The sequence below is a fragment of the Motacilla alba genome, chromosome 6, assembly GCF_015832195.1.
Source record: "Motacilla alba alba isolate MOTALB_02 chromosome 6, Motacilla_alba_V1.0_pri, whole genome shotgun sequence".
Lineage (NCBI taxonomy): Eukaryota > Metazoa > Chordata > Aves > Passeriformes > Motacillidae > Motacilla > Motacilla alba.
In genome coordinates, this window is record NC_052021.1 from 6,006,395 (window position 1) to 6,032,271 (window position 25,877).

Genomic DNA, 25,877 nt, shown 5'->3' on the forward strand with positions numbered 1-25,877 from the left:
ACGCTTCCCGGCGAGCCCCGCGCGCGGCCGCGGCTCCGCGTGCGCAGCGGGACACAAAGGGCACGGCGACTGCGCCCCGCCCCCGCGGCGCGCGCTCCCGCCGCCCGCCCCGCCCCGGCCGCGCTCCCGCCCCGCGCTCCCGCCGCCTGCTTCGCGCTTCCGCCGCGCGCTCCCATGGCGCTGAAGCGGATACAAAAAGTGAGTGGGGCCGAGCCGTGGGAGGGGGGCGGAAGGGTCCCCCTGCCCTCGGGGGGGGCTCCGGGGCTGCCCCCTTGTTGCCGGGGGTTGCGGGCGGCGGCCGCAGCGGGCTCAGCGAGGGGTGTCGCGGCAGCGAGGGACTGGTCCTTCCCTGGCCGGCAGCCGGGGGAAGAAGAGTGGGTGTGAGATGGACGGGGGGGGGCTCTCGTCGGCCGCCTCACGGCTTCGGGACGCTGCCTCCCCGAAGGCCCCGCAGCCCGAGCCGGTGCTGTACGGCGGCGTGCGGGCGCGGGGAGAGCCGGGCTGCTGGTGGGGAGCCCTCAGCGGGGGACCGCGGCAGCCGCTGCCCTTGTGCGCGGCCGCTCCGCGCTGTGCTCGGGCTGCTGCCTGCGTTCGCAAGCGCTGTCGGCATAGTTCTTGGTGTGACCTCTGAGCGTATCCCGGTTGTAGTGTTTTGGGCCGGTGCGTGTGAACGGCCTGGTTCAGGTGGTGAATTGCCGGTTTCCTTTTGTCTGGCGAGGCTGAGCCGGTCGCTGTACGGTGCAGACCGGCCGGCCCCGGAGGGGAGCTGGGGGTCGTGCCTCGGCCGCGGAACAGAGCCCGCGGTGTTTGGTTGCTGTTGCTGTGCCGTGTTTAGGGCGGCATCGGTGCTATCCTGGGTACGTGACGGTGCGAGTATTTCTCGTGCAGGATTCCCGTTTGCTGTCGGAAGCCATTGGTATTGCAGAAATAGGATTCTGTAGTGACCGATTAACCCCAGAGTAGGCAGATTTGGGATACCCTGCAGTAGGTACCAACTTTGGATGGATTTCTGCAGAAGCTGGTAGTCCTGTCTTATGCTGCAAAGCTTATGCCTTTACACATAGTGCAATTACAGAACAGTTTTGTTCCTTCATGTCACATGTTTGTCATGAATGTTGCATTCGACCAATATATCAAATTACTACAGTGGTTTTCTCTTTAGCAATAACTTTGTCGTGCTTCTTCATATTATACAAATGGTTTGCCTCTTGTTGCCACTTTAATTTCACGCATCTTCTTGAACATCTCTTTACTCTAGTTTCAAGAAAAGGATTGTTCTGAATGCCATCTCTTTCTAATTCTTGTTCAGCTTCTTTCTGCTAAGATAAACAGACCAAGGGGAAAGTCTGGTAATCTGGTGGTTTTGAGATGGAGTGGTGGTTTGGGGCTTTCCAAGTGAAGTTCTTCTAGAATAGAATTAATCTTCATACTTTTATCATGTTTTCTGCATAACTTTCTTTCTGCTTTGGAGACGTTCATGCACATTGGAAAGCCACGATTTTCTTTAATGTGGCATTTAAGAACTTTTGATAGATGTGAAATGATGGTTAGACTTTCTATCTAAATATCTTTCATTCTGTTAGCCTTACTAAATTCTGTTCCTACTCTTTCAAAATAAAGCAATGCTTTCTAACCTGCTGGCTGCGAGGTGCTATGACATTTCCTGGTTGTACAATAATTTCCACCTGAAACATGAAGAGATACTGGGTAAGGACCTCCAAGAAGAATTGAGATTAAATTCAAAACTAGTTACCACTTGCTCCTAGTTTGCTGCAGAAATGACTACTGCTGGTTTTCTTTTTTATTTTTTCCATTAACTACCCTCATCACTCTCTTCTGCCTTTCCAGGAGAAGAAAAAATTCTGCTAGGGATTTGGCTAGCAGTCTGTCTCTCAAGAAGGAGAAGAGGAAAGGGAATGTCAAGGAAATAAGTTTGTTTCAAATGGGAAGTTAAAATGAAGTGGAGAAGTTTGAAGAGACAAACTGTAATACATGTCACTGTAATAGATGTCACTGTAATACATACAACTTTCCTCAAAACTCATGGAAATGGAAGTTTAATCGTAGATGAAAAGCATTTGTATGTTGGTGTGTTTATCTCAACTACTTTCCTGGCTGTAAAGGTTGATAGTTGTGTTGTACCTGAAGGATAAGGATGGGATAAGGTCTGGAGTAGAGGAAATGCTGTGGTTTCACAGAGTGCCTAGAGGAATTCTTTGGAGAACAAAACAGTGTCAGCAAACACAGTGGTATTGCTTGGGAGCTCATCAGTCTAGACATCCTGTCTGAAGTTAAGCTTTGGTGGGTTTAGGGTGCTTCAGAATTGTGCTTAAATGAAGCTAAGGGATTTTGGTGTCAAGCTTGAGTGTTTGTTCACAGTAATTTTGATAATTTGTGTGTTCAGTGTGACAACACCTACGAAGGAAGCAAAGCTATAATATGTCAACCCTGTTTAGTAAGCGTATTTTTTGTCTTAATGGTTGGGACTCTGATCTCTAAGTCGTATTTCCACTGGGATGTGTGTCATTGCATCCTGCCTTTGGCTGATCGTCTTCGAGGGGCTCCTCAAAGGAGGACAGCATGTGGGCTTCCAAGACTGTACCCTTGTCACAGAAAGACAGATTGTGCTTGAGAGCTTTCTTAAAAATGGGCAACTGAGTAACCAGTGAAGAAGCTGCACGTGGAGCTATGTTGGTCCTAGCGCTGTAGGTGGAAGAGCAGTGAGGATATGAAGCCCTGCTCTGCAGGCAGAGCTGCCAGCAGTGTCTCCATGACAAACTCATCTCGGAGCTCCTCAGAGAGTTTGGGGTCGGGGGATTCTTGCTCATCATAAGCTGAGGATCCTGTGTTCGTTTGCCTTGTGAGTGCTTTGCTTTGCCGTTGTATGAGAGAGGCACTGAATTTCTACACTGTCAGAAAAGTTCAGTTACACTGCCTGTGATGTTCCTTGGGGCAGTGAAAGAACAACACATTTTTGTGGGCATTGTAAATTCCAGATGTTGCAAATGATGAAAGCGAAACAAACAGTCTAGGTTTTTTAGTCGAGAAGAAATATTGTGCAAAGAAGCCCTTATTCTTGCCACCTCTGGAAAGTGAGATACCGTGACTTTTGTGAAAGGTGGAAAATAATTCAGGCTGTCAGGTTCTGCAAAATAGTGTGTAGGTGTCAGTTCTGCCCATCTGTCTTATGCAGAACCATTCTTCTGGGGTTCCTGTTCCAAATTCTTGGTTCACATATCTAATTTGCCATCCTGTTAGTTCCATATTGCAGCTGAGATTGTTTTCATCATAAGTCCTGTACCTGGGTGCTCCTCCAGTGTTAGTGGCAGGTTGATGTGCTTGTTAATGCTCAGGCTGTCTCATAGATACTTTTGTTCAGGCATAAAAAAATAGGACTTCAAGAGATTTTAGCAGACATTTAGAAAGCAGGAAGGAGGAGATAGATTTGAACACTGCTTTAAGAATAGCTGTTGTTCTTATCTTACTGATACATAGTGCTTGATTGGTTTTCTCCTACAACTCAGTAAGAATAGAAGCATTCAAACATTGAGTTGTTTCAATGAACTGTATGTCTCTGTGGTTCAGTATGTGTTTCATATGTGCATAGACTAACAGGATATACTAGCTTAAAGTTATGTTGAAAATAACTTTTGTTACTGTAAATTGACTCAAATAAAAATTAATGATATTTGTGGTTTAGATTTTGACCTTAAACCTGCAGCCTTAAACCTTCAGCCTCGTAATTAACATAACGAGGAAACTTTTTGGCTCTAACATAAAATGTTTGAATTTACTTTCAAAACCTCTGCTGGGATACTACATATTTTAGCTTTTTTTTTTTTTTTTTTTTTTTTTTTTTTTGCATTAGCACAATGTATGGAAATAGAATATTTATTACTGACTAACCATTATAGCGTATATACAATTTATTATAGTAATAAATTATATTTATTACTGACTACCATTTCCAATGTATGGAAATAGAATATTTATTACTGACTAACCATTATTATAAATATGTGCTTTATGTTTACCAAATTTGTGAAGAACCAGAGAATTCTTTAACTGGTCTTAAGTATGATCACTGTGGGGTTTTATGACAAATGGTTCCAAGCAGCAGTGTATGCATGGAATGGGTAGGAAATAAATCTGTGGTCCACAGTGCATTTTGTGGAAGAAATTAAGAACACAACTGGCAAATATAAATCTATATTTTAAATAAAAGTGTGGAGAAAGGTTGTGGTTTTGTGGTGTATGGAGAATGAAAATAGCTTTTAGTGATCCTGTCTGCAGTTTATTTTGATCTTCAGATAATCTGCAGTCTTTTTTTCTGCATCTTTTTTAGACTGAAAAAAGACATGTTTAGGACTTCTATGCTGAGAACATTTGTTTCCTTATCACCAAAGCATCCTTTCCAATGTTGTTCCAATAGCTTTGTGGGATAAAAGCCTGGATGCTAATCAAGCATGTAAGTGTTAAATTTGCCTTGCAGTCTTCAATTTCATACTTTTATGAAATACATCCTGTACTATTCTTTGACTGTGGGTATTAGTCCACACATTCAGAAATGTCTCCAATGTTTATAGCTTACCACAGCCTGTTTTTTACACCTGTTAAACTTGAATTTTTGCTTCATGCTGTCTACAGGGCTGTTCGGGAGCATGGGAAGGTGATCATTTGGAGGCTTTGCCATCTCCAGTAGTATGTTAACCATTAGTATTTTATTCTACCCGGAAATGTTTTGTATGAGAGGATTAGAGGATTTATTCCTACCACTGTCCCCAGCTTAGGTACTTTTCTCTGTGCATGTTTATCCTGGCTCTGCTGGGATCGTGTGGCATGTGTTGGAGCTCTTGAGAGGTGCTTTTATGCTGCCACATTCACCAGTGCTTGAAATAACTCATCCTTCTGATGCATCTCTTGCAGACAGAACCTCGGGTTTGTGTATTCTCGTAAAAGATGTTGCACCAGTGTACACTGTAATTTGTAGTGGTGACTTTCTCTTTTTAAAATGAATCTGCACTGCTTGGAGCTATAGATCCTGTTTGTCAGCATATGTACATTTTGCACCAACGTTTTCTATACCAGTGAATAAAAGTGTTCGTGCAGACCCTTGAAGAGACCAGACCTGCATCATGCAGCTGCATGCTAATAATCCATAAAGCTTGGACAAAGCTGCTTAACTTGAAGTTAAGTTAAAACTAGAGGGCAATCTCTAGTGTTGACTGTAGTGCCTCACATGCAGTTATCTTGTGCTTCTTGATGAGGTTTCAGCACATTAAACTTTGGGAATCTTCAGCCTTGTCCCTTAACAAAGCAAAGTTTTGGCCTTCTTCTAAAGAGCATCTGTGCTTTGTATAAAGAATTCTTGTATTCTCGTTCTTTTGTGAATATGTAAAGTCATGAAGAAGTTTTTCTCCATGTATCAGTCTGATTCAGGGACATCTGAGTATCTCCTTGCTGCATTTCAAAAGGTGTAGGAAAGCTTGAATCCTAACTCTTACAGCTCTTGCTTTGAACCTAAAGCTTAAACAGCATAATCAACAATGTAAATCTGAATAGTTCTTCCTTTTTATCACAGCTTGATCTGAATTTCTTTATCTGAAGATTCAAACTGTTCATACTGTTGGATCGTGTTACCACTTGTATTTTTAAACCACATTAGCTTCACATATGGGTGCAAAATGCAGCTTGAATTTGCTCTGCTGATTCTGAAGTTTGGTCTGGCTTTATGTTTCGTAGCTGCAGAAGGTGTCAGAATGTATTTGTGAACATTGCTCTCATTTGGTGAAGTGGATTGAAGAGAACCTTTTCTTCATTGTTGTTAGGAAATATTAATAACAGGGGTTTATAGTCGTGGGTCTCGTCAATGTATGATGAAAAATATTTGCCTTTTTTTCTAATCATGAACAGATGTCCGTGCCTTTTTAGCCTGAACAAACTGAAGTGTATACCCGAGGAGCATTCCCCAGTTCTGTTCATTCTTAAATACATGTGTATATATGAAAGAAAACAAATTTGTGTGGTTTTGGGGTATGTAAAGATCTTGATGAATCCATCTAGCAACAAAAGCACTGTTACAGACCTGTGACTCTACGTAGTTGACTGGTAGTTCCTATGTGCTTATGGAATGTTTGCATATACTTCAGAGACTTTCTGAAAAGTTTAAGCTACATATTTTTCCAGTTACTGCCTTGAATCTAGTAGTCCATAATGACTGTTGCAAAATGCATGATTGTTGGTCTGAGTTCTCTGTTTCGGCGCTGCAGTGCAGCTGTTTGGTTTTGGTTGGGTTGTTTTGGTGCTGTACAAGACTTCATCTTCTCTTGTTAGGTTGGATCTTGAGTTGCAAGTTAGAGAGGACAGTGCCTGTAACAGCCCTGCTGCTGGTCATGTTTGTCTCTGGTGACTGCTGGAAACCTGAGATTTGTTGACTCCCTGTGTGTACTGGCTTGGCATAAATAGCTAGTGCTCTGAATCACTCCTTAAATGAAATTTGAATCCTCTGATTAAAATAGGAACTGCATTTCTAAAGTGCCTTTATTAGTTAAAGTCTAGCCCAGAGTGTTCTTTCTGGATCACCATACAGTGTCAGCAACAGAATAAAGTGCAGAAATGCCAATTGACAACCTGTGCTATTTCAGTATAGGAGAAAGTGTCTGTCCTGTTTTAAATCACAAGATTGTGAGAAGTCACTTCAGAGCAGTAGTAAGATATGGTGCAGTGCTTTTCTTTGATTTCAGGGCCAGGAGTGGAGCTGTAAGTCTGGCTGAATTTAGGTGTCAGGTCCACGGTAAATTGAGTTGAAATATTTACTGGATGTCATAAATGGAACAATACATCACAGCAGTTGAGAAATGCAATTTTTTAACCCTTCAAATTATGTGTAAGGCCTGATCACACAAAATACACCAATTCTGCATTTGAGTTAAACTCAGCTCCAATTTAAACCTTGATTTTGTGAGTAGTTGCCTTGACAATGTATTTTGAGTAGAAATGTTTCTGGTGTTGCTCATTAAGGTAAACTCACAGACCTGCTTATGTCTATTGTCAACATAAATGTGTGTGTTTTGAGTAAGGAATTGAGTTACTCAGAAACACACACTTTTTAATTTATTTCAAAGGAAGTACTTGCATGTAGTCATTAAAGTTCCTACAGCACAGTTTCTATCAGCTTAGAATTGGAAAAAGTTTTCCTTAGTACAGTAAAAGTTCAGACATCAAAAGGAGTGTGTTGAATTAAATGAGGAAAATGAACTAACATTACTGCCTGCCTTGTTTGAAATAGTGATGATAAATCAGATGAAAAACAGTGCTGGTTTTGTGAAATCACATAACAATTTAAAATTATTTGGGACTGTGTGGACTCCTGCAAGAGAAATAAATCAGTTGGCCATCAGAAGCTCCTCTGAGTGCTTAAGTTTCAACTTGGGAGTTTTTTAGTAGTCGTTTAAAAAAAAAAAAAAAAGCAAGCATGCAGGGAATTGAATCAGGGTACATAAGGTGTAGAGCTAATATTTTTCCTTTAGCTTCCAATTTAGTTAGGACCCTTTACATTATGTTCATACATCATCTCCAGGCAGGCTGCAAACATTTTATGAGCCAGTTTAGCTCAGCTGATGTCCATAGACTAGGACAATACAGAACCTTTTGTAAAATCAAAAGCTGAGGGAATGATCAGATTAGCACCTAACTAAATTGAACTGTGAGTTTACAGACTAATCAAGAAACCTTTCTTATTTGTTTTGTCTCCTTCAAGGCTGAACTCACTATGAACTTGGTTGCAACTCTAAAATTCTTTCAGATATTAATTTCTAGCACAGTGTTAGCTGCAGGCTGTCTAGCTAAACAAACTTTTTCAGTTTCAATGGACATTTCAAGTGTTGACTGTTTTATCAAAATACCACAAAAAATGCCCACGGGTTTAATAAAATTCGTTTGTGTTCCCACTTTTGAAGGGATGCTGCCAAGTGGTGTGGATTTTCACGTCTTTGAAATACTTCTGTGTTTCTTGCAGGAGCTAAGTGATCTGCAGCGAGATCCACCAGCCCACTGTTCTGCTGGACCTGTTGGAGATGACTGTAAGCTCTTCCTAGAACATTCAGTACATTTCAGTTCTGGAAAAGCTCAGAAAATCTCTAATTTTTGTTGTTTTTTTTTTTTGCCTTTCAGTGTTTCATTGGCAAGCAACTATTATGGGACCTGTAAGTATAGGAATCGTGCCCCTTAAAATGTAAGATCTTGCTTCTCTTTTTGTTACGGAAGGACTCTTTTGGGTTTCTGTAAACACAGCAGCCACATTCAGCTGAGCTGTGAATACCTTAAAACTTGAGGGTGACGTTGTTGTTCTTATTAGTCTGGTACCAGTTGCTTTCTGTAGCTCCTCAAAAACCCCTCCTCTTCAGGAAGTTAGAGGTGCTTCATTAGTCAGCTGTTTGTGTTTGAGTTGGTGATATGGGCTGCAAAGCAAAGAGCTTGCTTCTCGTAGATGATCAATTCTGGAAGATTCATCCATCTGAAAGGAGGAAGAGTGGGTGAAATCTAATATTGAAGTTGGTAACTAAACAAGAGTGGAGTTGCAGAGGGCTTTTAGATGGAGCTTATTTTATTTGATAATGTGCGACCTGGACGTAAACCTGTGCACACGTTTCTAACCAAACGCATGTGCACAGATTTGTGCAGGTCACAAAGATGTTGTGTGTTTTAAAACTTCCTGATATCACAATGAAATTAATTATATTGGAAAATCCCACTCTTTGCACCTGCAAAGAGAAGCCACTTCTTAGGGTAAGTATGTTTGTAGCTTAAGAACGGAGGAAGATCAGAGCAGCTGTGGTCTTGCACAGAGTCAGGACTTGGAGGGCCTGCTCTGGTTTTTGTATTCCCTTCAGTGCAGTGAAGCGACTGAGCTCCCTCTCTTTTTCTCCCCAGAAGGGCAGTGCTGGGTAACTGTGTTGTGCTGCTGCAGGAGTAGCCACACTTGGCTCTGCTGTAACTCTGCAGGCCAGTGGGAGGGTTCAGTTCCCTCTGTGCCTTCCCAGTTCATGGCCCATAGTGAGCTACGTACTGGGAAAATAATAGATTTTCTCTAGGAGAAGGAAAGCTCCAAAACAGCTGAACTATATTAATCTGTTTTATCTCTTTTGTTTTTTTTCTCAGCCTGATAGTGCATATCAAGGGGGAGTATTCTTTCTCACAGTACACTTCCCAACAGACTATCCTTTCAAACCACCAAAGGTAAGTCCTTTCTTTTAAGGAAAAGAAAGTTTTTAGGTCAAAGTTTATTCTTTGAGGCTTAATTTTGGAAGTTAAACCAGAAAGGTGAGCCATAGTATACATGTTCTTAATGGATGCAGATAAGACTGTCAAAAAATTGTGTTGGCAGATCAGATATGACTGGAAAGGATGATGTTAAGGATTACAAATAAATGTAATAACCCTCATCTGATATTATTTGGTTTTTATTTATTTTTATTACAGATTGCTTTTACAACAAAAATATATCACCCAAACATAAACAGTAATGGGAGTATTTGTCTTGATATCTTGAGATCACAATGGTCACCAGCTCTGACTGTTTCTAAAGGTAAACTCACTGATTTGATAATGCATGTGTGAAGCTGCATACACTGCCATGGCACTTTTTTGTGTATTATTGCACTGTCTTAAAGGTAAGCAGCAGGAACTCATTTATCCTGCATGTTTAAGAAGAGGCAAATTCCATTGGAATTCTTATTATGATCCAAGATCTTGTGCAGTTTATTGGGAGTGTCACATTACAAAAAAAAATGCGTGCACAGCAAAGAAATATTCTAAACCAAGTTGGGTGAGATAATAATGTACACTTAGCCTGAAATGTGATGGCTGACTGTGCATGCTGAAAGGAGCAGAAACTGATGAGCAGGGCTTGAAAATCACAACTTGGAAGTAAATAGGAAACCCTGATACTGATGTTGTGTGAGCTTACGTGATTGCCTGTTGATGACTCTTTGGGCTGCCTGAGCATCCTTGTGTGGACTAAGGTCTTAATTACACTTCCTTGAAAAATGAGGTAATTTGTTCTGGTTTGCATTCCTTTGTAAGATGAGTATTTCAAAATGTAGCTCCTTTCACAGTCATCAGTAGAAGTTTTATTAAAATATTCTCATCCTGTAGTTAAGCTTTCTCAGAACTTGAACACTGTAGATTTCTGGAACATTGAGTTAACAGTTAAGCAGTTCTTTTGCTGCAGCAGGCGTTTTGTGTCGCTTAAAAAGCTGCTTAAAATGTGGGTGCTGTTTTTTCTCCTCACCCATCTTCAAATTGCTAGGGCACACTTAGTCATATTACAGAAATTTCTCATGTGACTCCAAAGGTCAAGGAGCCGTATCACATCTCATGTGCTTGGGAGCTATGTGCCCAAGTGTCATTGCACTGGGTGTACAAGCAGAGAACAAATTGTGGGTCTTTGTCCAATGGAAATTGCTCTGTGCAAGTCCAGTTGCTGTACCTCCTTGGAAAAACAACTCCTCTTGCTTCCAGGCCTGTGCAGTAATCCACAAGCCATATATATCTAAGTCTAATATTCTGTTTCCTGAAGTCATTCCTAAAGACATTAATTACTCTTCTGTGTAATTGGTGTTATTTTTGTCCACATAAATGAGTTGTTTTATAGCTATTCAAAAATTATCTAGTTATTAAGCAAATGAAAATTGGCACTTAGGTTTAACACTTGGCATCTACAACTGAAAAGCCATAAAACTTTTACATCTTCAGCATTTTTCTATCTCTTTACTTGCTGAGCACTTCTTAGGTTATAAAGTGGAGCAGTCTGCTGGTCTCATGTTCAGATATTATGTATTTCATAAACTGGGAATTAGCTCAGTGACTCAGGGAAGTTTCTCCTTTCTAGTCTTTGTTTGAATGAATCAAAAGTTTGCAGCATATTACAGCCCCTCTGACCATCTGTGTGACCGTGTAGTCTAACCTGATTTTCTGATATTACTGGCACTTAAAACAAGTCAGTATTGAAGTGGCTGAACTTTCTACTCCTGAAAACAGGTGTGAGCTCTTGGATAACAAGATAAAGCAGGGGGGAAAAAGGTATTCTAAGCTGATTCTTATGGCAGCATGAAGTTCCCTTTCACGACATAATTAGAATTATTTAACTGTGCACTCTTGTATCCATATTAGCTCTGACCATAAAAATAGAAATTGCCTGAAACTGTTAGGCAAAAAAAAATGAAACCTCCTTGGTTCAATACCAGGAAATTAATATGAAATGATAAGTGAATACCTGTATTTAATGATTTAATGCTGATCAAGTATTTCCCAAAATGGAAGTCACACTTAGGTAAAATGTTCTTATGGTTGAGAGAATAACTGTCAGCACAGAAGTGGAAAAGGATACGCACAAGTAGAGTACTACACGGCAGTGTAATATTTGTAATATTAGTTACCTTAACTGGAGGAGGAAAGCTTAGTTTGAGCAATATCTGTATGTAACTGTAGTCTGTAGTTGGGTAACATTCCTAGGCTAGGATGTGGGAGATGGATCACTGCAAAAGGTACAGGTTCATGGCTGCAAATTCCCTGGGCTTGTGTCAGCTGTTTACTTAGGCCCTAGAAAAATGATGCTGTACAAACATTTCTGGACAGAACTGTTAAATGACAGCTTAATAGTGATATGCATTCTTTTTCCTAAACCCTCCTACCACCTCCTTCAGTATACTGAAATATATTAAAGGATTGTAGAAATAAAGCAAACTAACTTGTTTAATCTAGTGTCTCTTTTATTTAGTTTTATTGTCCATATGCTCCTTACTTTGTGATCCTAATCCAGATGATCCTTTAGTACCAGATATTGCACAGATCTACAAGTCAGACAAGGAAAAGTGAGTATAACATTCCTAATTGTGTGTGTGGTACTTGCAGATGGCTATCTGCTGTGCACCTTCAGTTTTAACTTTAGCAATACTCTTTTCCTAGATTTCCACAGATTAGCTCTTTAAATACTGAGAACAGCTATGGCAGGTAGAAAACTGTAGGCACACACAGCTGTTGGGAACTAATTTTTTTGTACTTAATTACATAAAACCTTCGTGCTTTTGTGTAACAGATTTATTGCATGAAAATTGCTTTCCCAAATACGAGTTATTTGTCACTACTGCAATCCTCTGGTTGTAAAACCTGTACAGAAGAATTTTTGACCTTCTCTTTAACTGGCTGAGTTATTTGGTGCCTATTTTTCAGTGTTGAGCCACTGAAGACTTCCTGCAGTGTATGCAGGGGCCTGTGGCTCAACACATGTCCCAGATTCAGGAAGATCTGAGTATTGCTTGTACCTTGAGCAGTAGACAGCAAAGGAGTGATGGAGAAGTTACATGGACAGCCATGGTCTAGTACTTCTCTGCCCAGACTAAGAATTATTAAAAAGGCCTTTTTCTCACAGTTCAATGTCTGGAACAGTCAAATCATGTAACTTCTGAAGTGCCTGAATGCTGTAGCTCATTCTGCAAAGTAGACAGTGTTCAAATCGAGGATGTTGTGCATCAGCTTCTCCCCATTTGAGGCTCAACTTTTTTTCCACCTACTTACTTATTAGTGATTTCAGCTGTTGTGCCTCCTGTTTGTGAAGGAAGTGAATGAGGGATGGTTTTCTATCTCCAAATCTCAAAATTTAATCATTGCTAGGGGAAGTGAGAAAATCTGTAGTCTTGACTGTAGCTTTATCTTCTTAAAATGATCACTTATTAATTTATATTTTTTTGTTTTACCTTGGATTTAGGAAATGAAAGATATGGCTGGTTACCCCTGAGTATTTTATTATAAGTTAAAATCCAAAGACTTGTATGGTAGCATATTCTTAAGAAAAAAAACCAATTAGTAAATGAGTTGCTATACTGATCTTAAGAGGTAAAAACTTGTCAGCATTTTTCTCTGGTTGACTCAAGAAAGTGAATCCAGTCTGAAGTAGAATGTAGCAAATGTAAGGACCAGAGTGGAAACTATCAACTCTCTAAGGACACTTACCCTTGGGATTATGGAATTATAAGATAATCAGCTTCATACCAGAAGGAAAAGACCCAAGACTTAAAACCCAGTAAAAAATGCTTTTCAGAAAATTCTCTTTTTAAGTTCTGAAATGCAGCTGGCAGTGCAGAAGGGAGAATAAAATCCCAGTTAATTATACTGAATTCTGTGGAAGTAAAATATGTAAACTTTGTTAGACTCTTACTAGCATATGCCTTTAGGAGTAATTGACAACAAATTCCTGTTAAGGTGCAAATAAGGGAACCAGTGATGAAATACAAATGAAGGCTGCACAATTTCATGCAAACCTGTGCAGCTGGGTTTGAGTCTGGCAGCTCTGGTACATAACTTTAGAAGCTGAACGTGTAGTGGGTGTGTGCTTCTTGGCTTTTAGACTGTTTTAGTGCTCTTTGCTCAGAGGTGAGAAGCTCAGTAACGCCTGTGTTAAGTAAATGGGTGGCCATTGTCAATGCATCACTAACAGCTCTTCACTGTAATGCCTTCTTTCTGCACGTACAGATACAACAGACATGCGAGAGAATGGACTCAGAAATATGCAATGTAAACTTTTGAAGACATTTTCATATACCACAGAGTACTGTAAATTCTAGGCTTTTTTCAAAATTAGAAGGAATTGGAGCACAGTTTATGGTTTCAATGTGACGCCCCTTGAATTTTTTTTCACCCATGTAAGTGTGTTTCTGGAGCAAGAGAGAACAAACTTCCAAAAATAACCTTATGACTTTGATAAGAATATTTATCCTCTTTGTATGCTTTGCAGAAGACATTTATTATAGTTTTTAAGAGTTGGACACCTGCATCTTCAGACTACAAGACCTATAATTCAGTTGTAAATCAATGAAACTATTTTTGCTGGAAAAAGTAGCTGTTCTCATGTGATGAATACTGTATGTGTGTCATTGAAGTACGTTGTCTGTTTCATAAGTGTGTTCAAGTTTCTTTTTGTTAGTTCTCTTATATAATTTGTATTTTTTTACTGTATAGACTATTTTATTTACAATGTAAGTCATTTCAGTTTAGACTTGCTTGTGCACAGTATTGACAAGATACAACTGCTAATAGTGAAAATAATTGAAGTATCTCACCCATTGGAATATTCTGAAGACTGACTGCAGACTTCTGAAAACCTACAATGATCTTTGCACTGTAAATCTTTGTATGCTGATTATGGAGAAACACTTGGTTTTGATTCTGTTGCATACTTGACTTAATTTTATTGCAATGTGAACTAATTGCACTGGTATGTAGAAAGATACGTAACTATTTTGTTGCTAATCACAACTGATCTGTGATGTGTGGGCAACATCATACTATCACAGACCTTTTACCAATCCAGATGTAGCCTTTTCCATATAAATAAAATACATTTTCTACTTTCCTTGGCTATTTTTTTTTAATCTTAACTCATGCATATCCTTAAAGTACTTGTTGAAACATTCTAACAGAACTGCCAGCAGCGTGTATGTGTGCTGTAGGCGGTGTCCAATAAAGCCATGCTTCATGAACTGCTCAGAACTGGGCTCTAAGTGAATTTTTGTGCTAGTTCTAGCCTGGTGGATTTAGCCCGTGGTTGGACAGAGGATTTCAAATAGGTTAATGCCTTGCCACAGCAGTGTTCATCTAGAGAGGAGATATCACAAGGGTCTGGAAGGTGGAGTATTTGCAATACCAGAACGTTACAGTAAACTCACACTTGAAAGTAACTGTTCCATTAACTTGCACTTGAGTTGCTTCAGACTATGCATGTGAAAAACCAGTAGTGCTGGAGAGGGGCAATCTGTTCTCAAAACATAGATCAAAAGCAGAAAAACTCTTGATTTCCTACCATTCGTTCTTTTTCGATACTTGAAAATAAAAAAAAAAAAGGTGACAAAATGTTTTTCTTTGAATCTTGTACGTGAAATAAAAATGATTTTCAGTTGGGAAATTTGTCATCATAAAATACATTTTTAACATGACAGATACATATGATTTGGGTTTGGTTGTTTGTGGTTTTTTTGATTGTTGTTTTTTATTTGAATATGCATCAATCTGGAGTATGGGTTACACAGTCGGAGCTTTTATTCCTACCAGTGGGATATTAACTTCCTCTTTCCTGATTTATTCACCTTAGGCTGGTCACATAGGGGAAAATGTCATCTCTGTGCCAGTTTTATCTGTGATGTAATGGTGACATTTGAAACAGCAGCTTGATTGAGATTGGTTCTAATAATCTTAAAATATCCCTGTTCACTACATTTTGCAAGCTGAATAAAAGGATTTGTTTTTGTTACTGAGTGCTTCCTTATATTTGAACTAGGGCAATGTAGCTAGGAAGGCAAAGACATCATTTATACTTGCTCAAATGATTGTAGAAACGGACCATCAGAATATGTTCAGTTTTTATTTTTTCTAGGTAAAATAGCAATCTCTTTGTACTAAAAGTTATTTACATTTTTGGAATATCTGTACAGAACTGTGTGAAATCAGAAGTGTGCCTTGGTTTCTTGTGGTTTATCAGTTTGTGTTAGGGATAGTTTGAAAACATTCATACTTTACCTGGTAATGTTTCTGCTTTGTGCCATGCATGAATGGCTTTCCACCACAGTCTGAAACCAGCAGGAGGATTCCAAACCAACCAACGCCCATCTGTAGGACAGATCAAGCATATGTAAATAGTGAAAAAGGAACTTGTCTTATGATCATGCTGGTTGAGAGGTGTGAAGCTAAGTCTTTGATTCTTACGCTACTCCAAGCAGTTCAGCTTTTCTGCTTTTGAAATGATCAGACTGAACTGATAAATACATTCTGTAAAACTTCACCCATGCTATGAAGTGGCCGGGTTCGATCTGTGGAGAGAGACACCTCCACTGCTGCACCTTCAGAGCTCCTCGGTTAATGCTTTCTATACAAATCCTATTTCCAGGGCTGGAAAGCTTACTTTATTCTGTGCTGTTTACTACGATGGGGGAAAAAAAAAAAAAAAAAACAAACCAAAAAAACCACAAAAAACCAAAAAAGAAAGTGAATCTTCCTTTTTCCCCGAGAGCTGGTGGGAGCAGTGGCTGCTGCTGTGTCAGACACAGCTGCGCCCAAAGCTCGCCATTGCCAAGGGAACAGCGAAGCCGCGGGCCTTGGTTTTGGGCTCAGCTCCCCTCAGAGCGGGTGCTTGCTGCCCGGCTGGGTTCTCATCTCCGGTGCCGTTTCTGCCTCTGCCTGCTCCGGTGGGCGCGCACAGCGAGCCCGCCCGCGCTGCGCAACCTTCGGGGCCGCGGGGTCACCCGGTGCCGGTGTCACCCGGTGCCAAGGTTCACCTCTTGCCGGTGTCGCCTGGTGCCACTGTCGCCTGGTGCCAAGGTTCACCCGGTGCCGGTGTCGCCCGGTGCCGGTGTCGCCGTGTGCCGGTGTCGCCCGGTGCCGGTGTCGCCGTGTGGGGCCTTGCTGGCCCCGCCCCTCACGCCGCCGCCGCAGGGTGGCGCGCGCAGGCGCGCAGGCGCGGCGGGCCGGCATGGCGGCGGCAGCGGCCTTGCTGGGCCGGGCCGCGGGGCTGGGCCTGGGCCTGGTCGCGGCCGCGGGCGGGCGGCGGCTCCTCCGGTGCGGGACGGGAGCGGGGCTGCGCGAGCGGGGCGCGGGGACCCTCCTCGACGGTGCCCTCGTGTGCAGGGCCGGGGGCGCGGCGGAGCGCTGCCTGTCTCGGGGCACCGGCTGGAGTCAGCGCCCGAAGCGGCCTCTCACCGCCTATTTTCGCTTCGTGATGGACAACCGCCCGGCCTTCAGGGAGAAAAACCCAGGTACGAGGTTGGAGGGGAGGCGAGCCCGCGGTTGGTGCTGTTGGGAGCCGGGGCTCCGCTGCCGCCGCCCCCGGAGCGGGGCCGTGGCCTGCGGCCCCCGGAGCGGGGTGAGGCGGAGCAGCCGGACAGCCGGACAGCCGGACAGCCGGACAGCCATCCCTTTGTAAAGCCGAGCCTCGGGAACCAGATAAAATCGTGATCTCCGGGACCCAGCCCGTCTGTTCATCCGTGCCGCTCCCCAGGGGAATCCAGCATGGTCGTGCTCGTTACCCGCACGTGTCCGCTCGCTCTTCCATGCTTCCTTCATAAGTCAAAAAAATGAACATGAGCATGTAACTTTAAAAATGCTTGATGAAATACCTCGCCTAGGTAGTAGATGTGAGCAGTGAGTTATGATTATCAATTATTTTTGACTCTATGGATTTGAAGTCCATTTTTGCTGATGTTATGAGCGGTGTGTGATTTTATTTTGAGGCTTAGCAATTGAAAAATTGCAGGTACTGGATTGCATATATTTTGTATTGCATATATTGCACTGTATATAGGAGCAAAAGTAAGTGCATTTAGAGGAAAAGGGTTTCCTGCGAATATGTTTGATGTGCTATCAAAAACTTCACTTACAGGCAATGCAGTGGCTCTTGCCAGAGAGCTGCAGGATAGAAAAAGCTGGGTTTGAAATACTGTTAAAGGTAAAAATGTTTGAAGACCTATGGTCATATTGGGCAAATCCTGAGGAAGATTTAAGTCGGGAAAACCATTTGATACCCTGTTTAGCTCACCTGTTAAAGCGTTCCACACTCTCATATAGAACTGGAAACTTTGCTTTTGGTTTCTTCCCTGCTCCCCCCTCCAAATTCAGCCCATCTTGCATTGTGTAGAAAAGGATCCAGCTGGAAAAGCAAAACTATGAAATTGTTGTAGAGTAATAACAGCTGCCTTGAAATGGTGCTTCAGTTTATTACTGCGTGCTGTGTCCAGGTGAGCAGTGACTCCTCCCCATCCCCAGTGCCATTTAACTGCCACGGTGAGTTCGTTTTATGAAAGGACAAAAATGCATTTGTACAGGACGGTGACACCTGGGAAAAGCTGAAGAAGCTTACTAAAGATACAATGTTGATCTTCATTTCCCGGCTTTCTCTTGTAACATACAGGAGCGAGCAACACGGAACTGATTAAAAAATTGGCAGGTGCGTGGAAGGAGTTACCAGCATCACAGAAACAGGTAAGGTTGTATCCTTTCCCTGAGTACTTGGAACTCTGCAGGTGGTGGGGTTTTATTTGGTTTGGTGTCTTGTTTTTTTATTCACTCTGGTGCGGTTTTTTTGGTTAGTTGGTATGTTTTTAATGGGCTTGGAAAAGCATGTGTGTACAAAGGTTCAGACATCAAAACAACTGGGAGAATTGGGAGCTTTGAGTAACTCAGGGGAGGTGTGGTGGGGTGACCCTGGCTGAATGCCAGGTGCCCACCAAAGCCACTCTCAGCTGCTCTCCTCAGCTGGGCAGGGGAGAGAAAATACAGCAAAACATTTGTGGGTCTGAATAAAGCAGGGAGAGGTCCCTCACCCGCTACTGTCAGGGCAGAACAAACTGCACTTGGGGAAATCAGAGAAGGATAATGAGAAATAAAAACTCCTATCCTAAGACACCTTTCCTCCTACTCTCCCCAGGCTCAGCATCACTCCCAGTTTCTCTGCTTCCTCCTGACAGCAGTGCAGGAGCACAGGGAATGGGGGCTGAGCTCAGTGCATCATGTGTGAGAGAACTTGGGCTCCCTTCCTCAGGGGACAGCCTCCATGAACTGCTCACAGTGTGAGTCTTTCCCATGGGCTGCAGTTCTTCAGGAGCTGCTCCAGCACGTGTCCTTCAGGAACAGGCTTCACACGGGGTCACAGTCCCCTTTGGGCATGGCCCTGCTCCCGTGGGGTCTCCCCCAGGGCTGCAGGTGATCTCTGCTCCCCCCTGGGCTGCAGGGGCACAGCTGCCTCCCCATGGGCTGCACCCCAGGCTGAAGGGGAAGCTCTGGTGCCTGGAGTATCTCCTGCCTCTCCTTCCCTGACCTTAGGATCAGTGGAAGTGTTCTTCTGACACAGTCTGCCTCCTTTCTCTGGCTGAAGTTGTGCAGTTTTCTTTCTCACCTTCCTAACTCTGTTACCCCCGAGGTGCCACCACTGTCGCTGATGGCCAATAGCAGGTGCCACTTGGAGCTGGCTGGCCTTGGCTCCATCAGGCTTCTCACAGGAGCCATCCCTGTACCCCCCTGGCCACCAGAATCTGGCTGTGCAAACCCAGCACAGGAGGACACTTTGCTATTTGTACTTGGATGTGACCTTGGCTCAGTTTTAATCTGTTGCCAGAGAAATGACACACACAGCTCTCCCTCCATGTGGCTGTGAGCTGCAAACCGATTTTCTCCTTTTTGAATGGCAGTATTCCATTACATGCACAATGCAAGTTTTGTAAAGTTGTTCTGCTCTCACGTATAAGGGAGGTGAAACCTCAGATATTTTTGATGAAGGGACCAACTTCTTTTGCTTCATGTAAATTTCTTACAGAGTCATCATATTAAGTCGTAAGCAGTGAAGTTTCTCCGAGTGGCACTTTCAAGGGACAACGTAAAGCAGCTCTAGGACTTGCTGATGGATTTAAATGCCATTTATAGCCAAGTAATGATTATTCTTCCTTGACTGCAGTTAGCAGTTAGAGGCAGTTAGGAGCTAAATTCCATTTCCTAAAGGAGATATTTAGTAGACTTGAGGTGCTCTCACATCCCTTTTGGACTTCTCTCTCTGTGTACCTTTCCCTTCTCCTAAATGTGGACAGGGAAATCAAACAGATGAAAATGTGATGTTCTGGTGTGAGATTTTCAGTCTGTAATCTTTGTGCTCCTAGGTTAGAAGTGTTAGCTTGTCTAGTGCTTCTGACTGAAAGCATCTAGCTGAACTTCAAGGCTGCTGGTGGTTTGTGCTGTAGGTTTACGAGGAAGCAAAGAAGACAGACTGGAAAAGATACGGAGAGCAGATGGCTGCTTATAAAGCCCAGCTGACTCCAGCCCAGGCTGCGGCTCTGAAAGAGGAAAGGAGAAAACAGCTGGCTAAGAGAAGATCAATCAGGGCAAAAAGAGTAAGTATTCTGAAGTTCAGGTTTCTTTTCTCTCAAGGCACCTGAAGTCTGTTTGTCTAGTATACAAAGCAGAGTTGAAGCATGTTTTAGAAATACTAAAGCAAGTCAGGATAGAAAGAACCACCCAACATACACAAACCCCCCAAAATGCCATGGACTGAGATAATTACTGGTGTTAGCAACTAGTTTAGTGGCTTTGCCATGCTTGAAGAGCATAGAGCTAGCATGGATCTCTGTGCTTAGAGGTAGCTTCTCCATTTCTAGAGCTACCAGAGAAAGCATAGGCACTAAAAGACATTTGGACTAGCAACACTTTCTTCTGGTGGGAAGCCATCCAGAAATGGCTTTTCACAGAGACCTTGTATCTGTTGCCTCATTGTGCCCTACAAGGTAGCAGCTGTTTGAAGTAGCCTTTGTACCTTGCTTTTTTGGGCTCTGCCACTGTGTAGCTGCTGCTGTGACATCTGTTTGTGTCCTTTACTAGCATATTCATAGGGACCGTCTTCCCTATTCCTTTTTGGCTGGTTTATGTATAAATCCTCAGAGACAAAACCATCTGTAACAGCACAATATTATGGTCTGCAAAGATCAAAGGGGTTACATATTGTTTGTTTATTTCTGTGAATTAAACTGTGACATTGCCCTCATTGGCAAAAGCAAAACAAGTTTGGTTTAAAAGACCCCTACTTAGAGGGAGTTTGTAATCTTAATGATTGTGCTGATCCTTTTAGAGTATGGCACCACAAGGAATTCAGTTGGCATATGTAATACCTAAGCAGATGTTAACTTAGAGCACCTGGGCTCCAGTGGGAATGTCAGGACTGGAGAAAACAGGAACTGTAATTGCATCTATAACTTGCTGTACTTTCATTCTCCAGCCATCATCCTTTAGGCAAAGCACTCTGATAGCAGAAACGCAGTTCTCTTCCACCCCCTCAGCTCCCACAGACAAGTGTGTGCCCTCTTCTCCACACACAGGCAGTATTTCACACCAGAACTGAAACCTTACTGAAGAATAATAGAAAATCTGTCATCATGACTTCCTTACAGAGTTGAATTTAGTAGCACTCTCTGGTTTCTGGAAGACTTAGCTGAAGTAAGAATCAGTTTTAAATGCTTTTTCAACAACTTGTGAAAACTCAGGTTGTTAGCTTTTTGTAGTTTAACATTAGTCTTGAAAAGCACTAAGAGCATCTTCACATACAGTCCAGATTACAGAATAAAACACCAAAGAATTTGTGTTTGATTTTTGCATAAAATATAAAGATCAACACTGAGTTTGGTTTTGGAACAAATGCTTGCTTGGTAGATGGAGTAACTTCTCTTGTTGTTTTTAAAGGAATTGAATCTCCTTGGAAAACCTAAAAGAGCTCGTAGCGGCTTTAACATCTTCCTGTCAGAAAATTTTCAAGAAAGTGAAGGAAATTCACCTGTGGTAAGCCAGGAAAGATTCTTTTTCTAAAATATATCCATTGTATTCAGAAAAAATCTAGTTTAGAGTCTGTCATTTTCAGAGATACTGTTCAGTAGTTCACTGGATGCTGCATTGCTTAGGTTGTTTTTTTTAAGCTGTGGCCATCTGGCTATACTGCTAGCAAGGCCTGTAAAAAAAAAAGTTCTGTCTAGGTATACACACTTGAAACATTTGTGCTGTTTTTTGCACTTCAGTGTTACAGACTTTATCTGTTCCTTTTGTGAGGAGAGAATTATTGTTCCCTTTGTTTTGATGTAGAAATAGAGTTTTTCAAAGAGCTCTGGTGGTTGCTCCTGTTCTGGCAGTAGCAGTTTATTGTACCTCCTGCAGTTCAGCTGGCGTTATGGAAATACAAGAGATCCTCAGCAAACTCACGAGTTCTGCACTGAACTGTGCTTTGGGGTGGATTGTAGCACTTGAGGTGCTGCAGGCACACCCTGTGTGCCTCGTGTGTTCCTCACCCTACACATTTAGCAGTGGTGAAAGGGAAAATCAGGATGGTGGACATAGTTTGTTCCTCAGTTTTCCGTGTACAAGGCAGGTTTCTCCAGTCAGCTGAGGCCTGCACTGTGAATGTGGCTCAGATGATGCCCAGAAGCTTGATTCGAACCATATAGTTTCTTACTTACCTACATTAAAAGGGTGGCAAGGGGAAGGGGAAGCAAGCTTTTGTGCTTTTTTGCATTGGTTTATGCTTGACTTTGGCTCGTGCAATATTTATCTGTAGCTCCCTGAAGTCACTCTGGTCCTAAAATAACTCGTGTATTGCATGTTCTGTATCCCCTAGGCAAAGCTGAAGAAACTCTTTGATACGTGGCAAAAAATGTCTGCTTCCCAAAAGCAGGTATGTCAGAGGACTTGAATGAGGCTCTGATCTAATCAGAATTAAAAACTTGAGTTCAAATTGATATATTCGTACAAAATCTTGAAATCAATTGCTCAGATTATAACACTGAGAAAAATACTCCAAGGTCTTCATGCGTCTCGAAAAAGATTGTCATTACCTTTATTCCAGTAGTGACCATTTAGTTCATAGTGTTGTTGAAATGTGAGTCAGTGGGATAGGATGGAAGCTGGGTGTGCCTTAATGTGGATGCTAAACAACATCTAGAAAAGCAGGTGGAATAATGTGCAACAATTTGATTTTTTTTATAATCATCCATAATATCTTTAAACACCAGCATAAGAATTTGCTGCTCATGGAAGCACTTCTTACAAGGGAAAATAACAGAAACCCACAAGTGTGTGCACAGGGTAATTTATTAACTTTGGTTGTCTGGGGGATAATTATCTGCCAGCTTTCTGAGTGTATTGAACTATGAACCTGTAGATGGGCAAATAAGAAGTGGAGGGGTGCTGTACTGAAATCTAAACTAAACCTTGACATTTTCAGGCATTCTGTACCCTGCTGCCCTTCCTCCTGAATGCCCTTCTTCCAGGTGGCTTTTAGTGTGTGCTTAGAACATACCCTAGGTTCATGTTCTCACTGTAGAAAAAGAATTTGAAATAATTCCAATATCTATTCCTGTGCCTCACTTAGTCTAGCTGTCTCAAACTAGTGCTCACATAAAAAAGCCTTAACTGTTAGTAGCAGAATTGGATACATTTCCTCTTTGGGAATGGCCAGCTGCTGACATAACTGCAATTTAGTGCTAAAGCTTTGTATTTTTCTGCAAGTTTGATTTTTTTTTGGTTATTTTTTTCAATTAGCTGGGGTAGAAAGCAAATGCCTGGGCTGTTCACTGCACAGGAGTTGTTCTAAGTGGCAGTTTTGCAGAGAAAGCCCTTGCTGTAACTTCTTGATACCTTATTTTCTTACAGCCATACTTGCAGCTTGCTGAGGACGACAAGGTTCGGTATGAGAATGAAATGAAATCATGGGAAGCAAAAATGATTGAGCTGGGACGTGAAGACCTGGTGCGTGCCAAAAAGCAAAGGTTAAAAAAGAAACCTGCTGAAACTGCAAAGCAAACTGAAACAGCCAAAGCCAAAGCTTCCTCAAGTGGAAAAAAGGCAAAATTGAAAAAATCTGAAGAATAAAACATCCCCTGTGGTTGTCTTATTTCTGTCCTGCTGTGTTCATGCTGCAGTCAGCATTAGCACTGAAATGTGGGAAACCCGTGAAGGGCCCTTGGGAAAGGTGATCAGGTAAGAGAGGAGTTACTGTCTCTCAGAAGTGACTGAAACAATCACTGCAGGTGTAGCCTGAACTGTAGAGTAGCAATTAATCAAGCTGTGAATACTGATACCCACTGACAGCAGCAGTGCTCTCCAGTAACGGTTGATCATACCCAGCTTTTATAAGGTATTTTTTAATGAAAAAATAAAAAATATTCTTTATGAAAGAAAGAATATTCTGCAATGTTACCATCAAAATTCTGTAAATAAGAGCTGAAATCAGAGTTAACACTGCTGTGTTTTATTCCCTCCATGTTATTGCTAGTGAGATGTTCTACATTTCATCAGGCACAAGAAACACAAAATGCTAGCTTTTATTTTATGCATCTGTCTTTTTGTACCTGTTAATCTGTGTATGCCATTTCTGTTGCATTTAAAGACCATGTGTTTTGTACCTTTATTGGACTTTGATTTTGTAGTTTTGTTTGGATACGTACAAACATTTTTGTCTTGCTGTTGTCACATTTGGGATGACCTAGAAGGAAAAGAAGTATGTGAACTGTTTGAGTTTTGGTGTAATAAATACAGCTATTTTGAAGAGGTGGTTGGTTTCTTTCCTGAGGTTTCTCCATCTTTAAGTCTCATAGGTATTTTGAGCAATCTGTTTTTGGAATGCAGGCTGCCTTTTTCAGTGTTTAGTGGAGCTCATCTGTTCTGAGTGAGCCACAGAGTAATCATGGAATTCCAGGAAGGCTTTGGTTGGAAGGGTCCTTCAAGATCAGATGGTTCCCACATCCCTCCCAGAGGAAGGGATGCCACTCACTAAGCCAGGTTGCTCAGGGCCCCATCCAGCCTGGCCTTGGACACTGTCCCCTAAAAAAGGGCATTTTCCTCAAAGCCTCTGTGTTTGATCAGTCTGTCCGTGCCCTGGGGTTGACTGCAGAAATAAATTGGAAGCAATGACAGACAAGCTCTGTGTGCCAGTGCAAACCAGCTTGAGACAATCATTCCGTGCACGCAGAATCAGAGACTATCCCGAGCTGAAGGACCCATCAGGATCATGAAGTGCAACTCCTGGCTGGCCCTGTAGAGGACACCCCAGGAATCCCCCCTGTGTCTGAGTGTTGTCCAAACACTTTTTCAATACTGGCTTGGTACTGTGACCACTGCCCTGGAGAGCCTTTGGGGTAAGAACCTTCTCCTGATACCCAGCCTAATCCTCCTTGACACAGCTCCAGGCAGTCCCCTGGGCCTTGTTACTGCTTGTGAGAGTGGACAGATCAGATCCTGCCCCTCCAGTGCCCCTCAAGAGGATACTGAAGACCTCAATGAGGTCTCCCCTCCAATCTCCAGTTTTCCAGGCTGAACAAACCAAGCGACTCAGATGTGCTGATGCTCAGGCCTCAGCCAGAGCTGACTTACAAGATGAAAGCTGGGCATTATGTGACTGACACCATCAGTATTATTTAGCTAAAATTACATGACTGAGACACTTCTGCCAGCTGTTTCACACCAAACTGGCTGCTTTAGAAACTTTCACGTAACCTTGTGTAGGTATTCTAAGAAAATTTGCACAACTGACGTGAATAGGCGTGCTTGTAGGATATTTTAGGGGAAATCCTCCCAGCTGAGGCCTGGGCTGTGGCCAAACCCTGGCCCCTGCTGGATGAGAAGCGTGCCATCAGACCCAGGTGCTTCTGCTGAGCTTTTTTTCCTGGGACCTTCAGTGTGAGCAGTCCCTGGTGCCATTCTGTTTGGATCCTGACGCTGGGAGACTGAGGGCTTAGGATGGTACCTGGAGCTGAGAAGGGAAGTGCTGATAGCAGGGTGTGACCTGGTAAATCGATGGGTGCAATTGAGTTGTAGGCAGCAAAAGCTTTCTCAGTAGGCTCTGGTTTTGCCAGATGTCGTGGCCAGACTCTGTAAGAGCGAAAAGCTTTGTTAGGGCAAAGAGTTGGTGTTGCTCTTTGAGTGTGGTGCAGAGAAGGCTGTGCACTAGGAAGGGGCAGACTGGGAAATCGTTTTGTCCCGGCACAGCTGATTTGAGAGCAGGGACGTTTCCCCCTTGGCTCTGTCCCGGGCCGGTTTCCAGGCGGCTCGCTGCGTGTCCTTGCTTTGCGCGTCGGCAGCGCCACCGTGGGGTGTTCTGGTGAGCGCTGACACTGCCAGGACAAAGCCGAGCGCTTGCCGGCCGGGCCCCGCTCCGGTGGGAGCAGTTCAGGGCAGAGCTCCTGGAGACACAATGCTGGCTTTGCATTTTATAGGCTGCAAAAGAAAAGGCAATTCCAGCATGGCCTCTTCCTTTTAGAACCCTTTCTGTACGCAACACGTAACACAAACCCACTGAACTCCATCAAACTCCC

General features: G+C 42.7%; 2 protein-coding genes and 1 long non-coding RNA gene across 4 annotated transcripts; 2 read left to right on the forward strand and 1 right to left on the reverse strand.

Moving 5' to 3' along the window:
- The first annotated feature begins 61 nt into the window (after nt 1-61).
- Nucleotides 62-14,410, forward strand: UBE2D1 (ubiquitin conjugating enzyme E2 D1). 2 transcript variants are annotated; one of them, XM_038140547.1, is made up of 7 exons: nt 62-198; nt 8,018-8,081; nt 8,173-8,204; nt 9,160-9,237; nt 9,481-9,586; nt 11,780-11,873; nt 13,531-14,410. In XM_038140547.1, the coding sequence occupies exons 1-7, from the start codon at nt 175-177 to the stop codon at nt 13,574-13,576; spliced, it is 444 nt and encodes a 147-aa protein (XP_037996475.1). In that variant the 5' UTR covers nt 62-174; the 3' UTR covers nt 13,577-14,410. The 2 variants fall into 2 exon arrangements, with proteins under 2 accessions (XP_037996475.1, XP_037996476.1); XM_038140548.1 differs by lacking the exon at nt 62-198 and adding an exon at nt 3,961-4,468.
- On the reverse strand, nt 8,152-16,274 carry LOC119702440. Its single transcript, XR_005257354.1, has 2 exons — nt 15,571-16,274; nt 8,152-8,515 (listed from the first exon to the last, which is right to left on the reverse strand). It is a non-coding gene; the product is annotated as an uncharacterized LOC119702440 (long non-coding RNA).
- Nucleotides 16,275-16,508: 234 nt separating this feature from the next.
- TFAM (transcription factor A, mitochondrial) lies at nt 16,509-24,114 on the forward strand. Its single transcript, XM_038140532.1, has 6 exons — nt 16,509-16,802; nt 17,954-18,024; nt 19,773-19,922; nt 21,262-21,357; nt 22,184-22,240; nt 23,218-24,114. The coding sequence occupies exons 1-6, from the start codon at nt 16,520-16,522 to the stop codon at nt 23,434-23,436; spliced, it is 876 nt and encodes a 291-aa protein (XP_037996460.1). The 5' UTR covers nt 16,509-16,519; the 3' UTR covers nt 23,437-24,114.
- Nucleotides 24,115-25,877: the final 1,763 nt, after the last annotated feature.

What these genes read in the sequence shown, in the direction of transcription:
- UBE2D1 (XM_038140547.1), top strand. Translation starts at nt 175, where the DNA reads ATGGCGCTGAAGCGGATACAAAAA. An exon ending in AAGCAACTATTATGGGACCT is followed by an intron (nt 8,205 to 9,159) that starts GTAAGTATAGGA and finishes TTTTTTTCTCAG; the next exon opens with CCTGATAGTGCATATCAAGG. An exon ending in TACAAGTCAGACAAGGAAAA is followed by an intron (nt 11,874 to 13,530) that starts GTGAGTATAACA and finishes CTGCACGTACAG; the next exon opens with ATACAACAGACATGCGAGAG.
- TFAM (XM_038140532.1), top strand. Translation starts at nt 16,520, where the DNA reads ATGGCGGCGGCAGCGGCCTTGCTGGGCCGGGCCGCGGGGCTGGGCCTG. An exon ending in CTTCAGGGAGAAAAACCCAG is followed by an intron (nt 16,803 to 17,953) that starts GTACGAGGTTGG and finishes TGTAACATACAG; the next exon opens with GAGCGAGCAACACGGAACTG. An exon ending in GATCAATCAGGGCAAAAAGA is followed by an intron (nt 19,923 to 21,261) that starts GTAAGTATTCTG and finishes TTGTTTTTAAAG; the next exon opens with GAATTGAATCTCCTTGGAAA.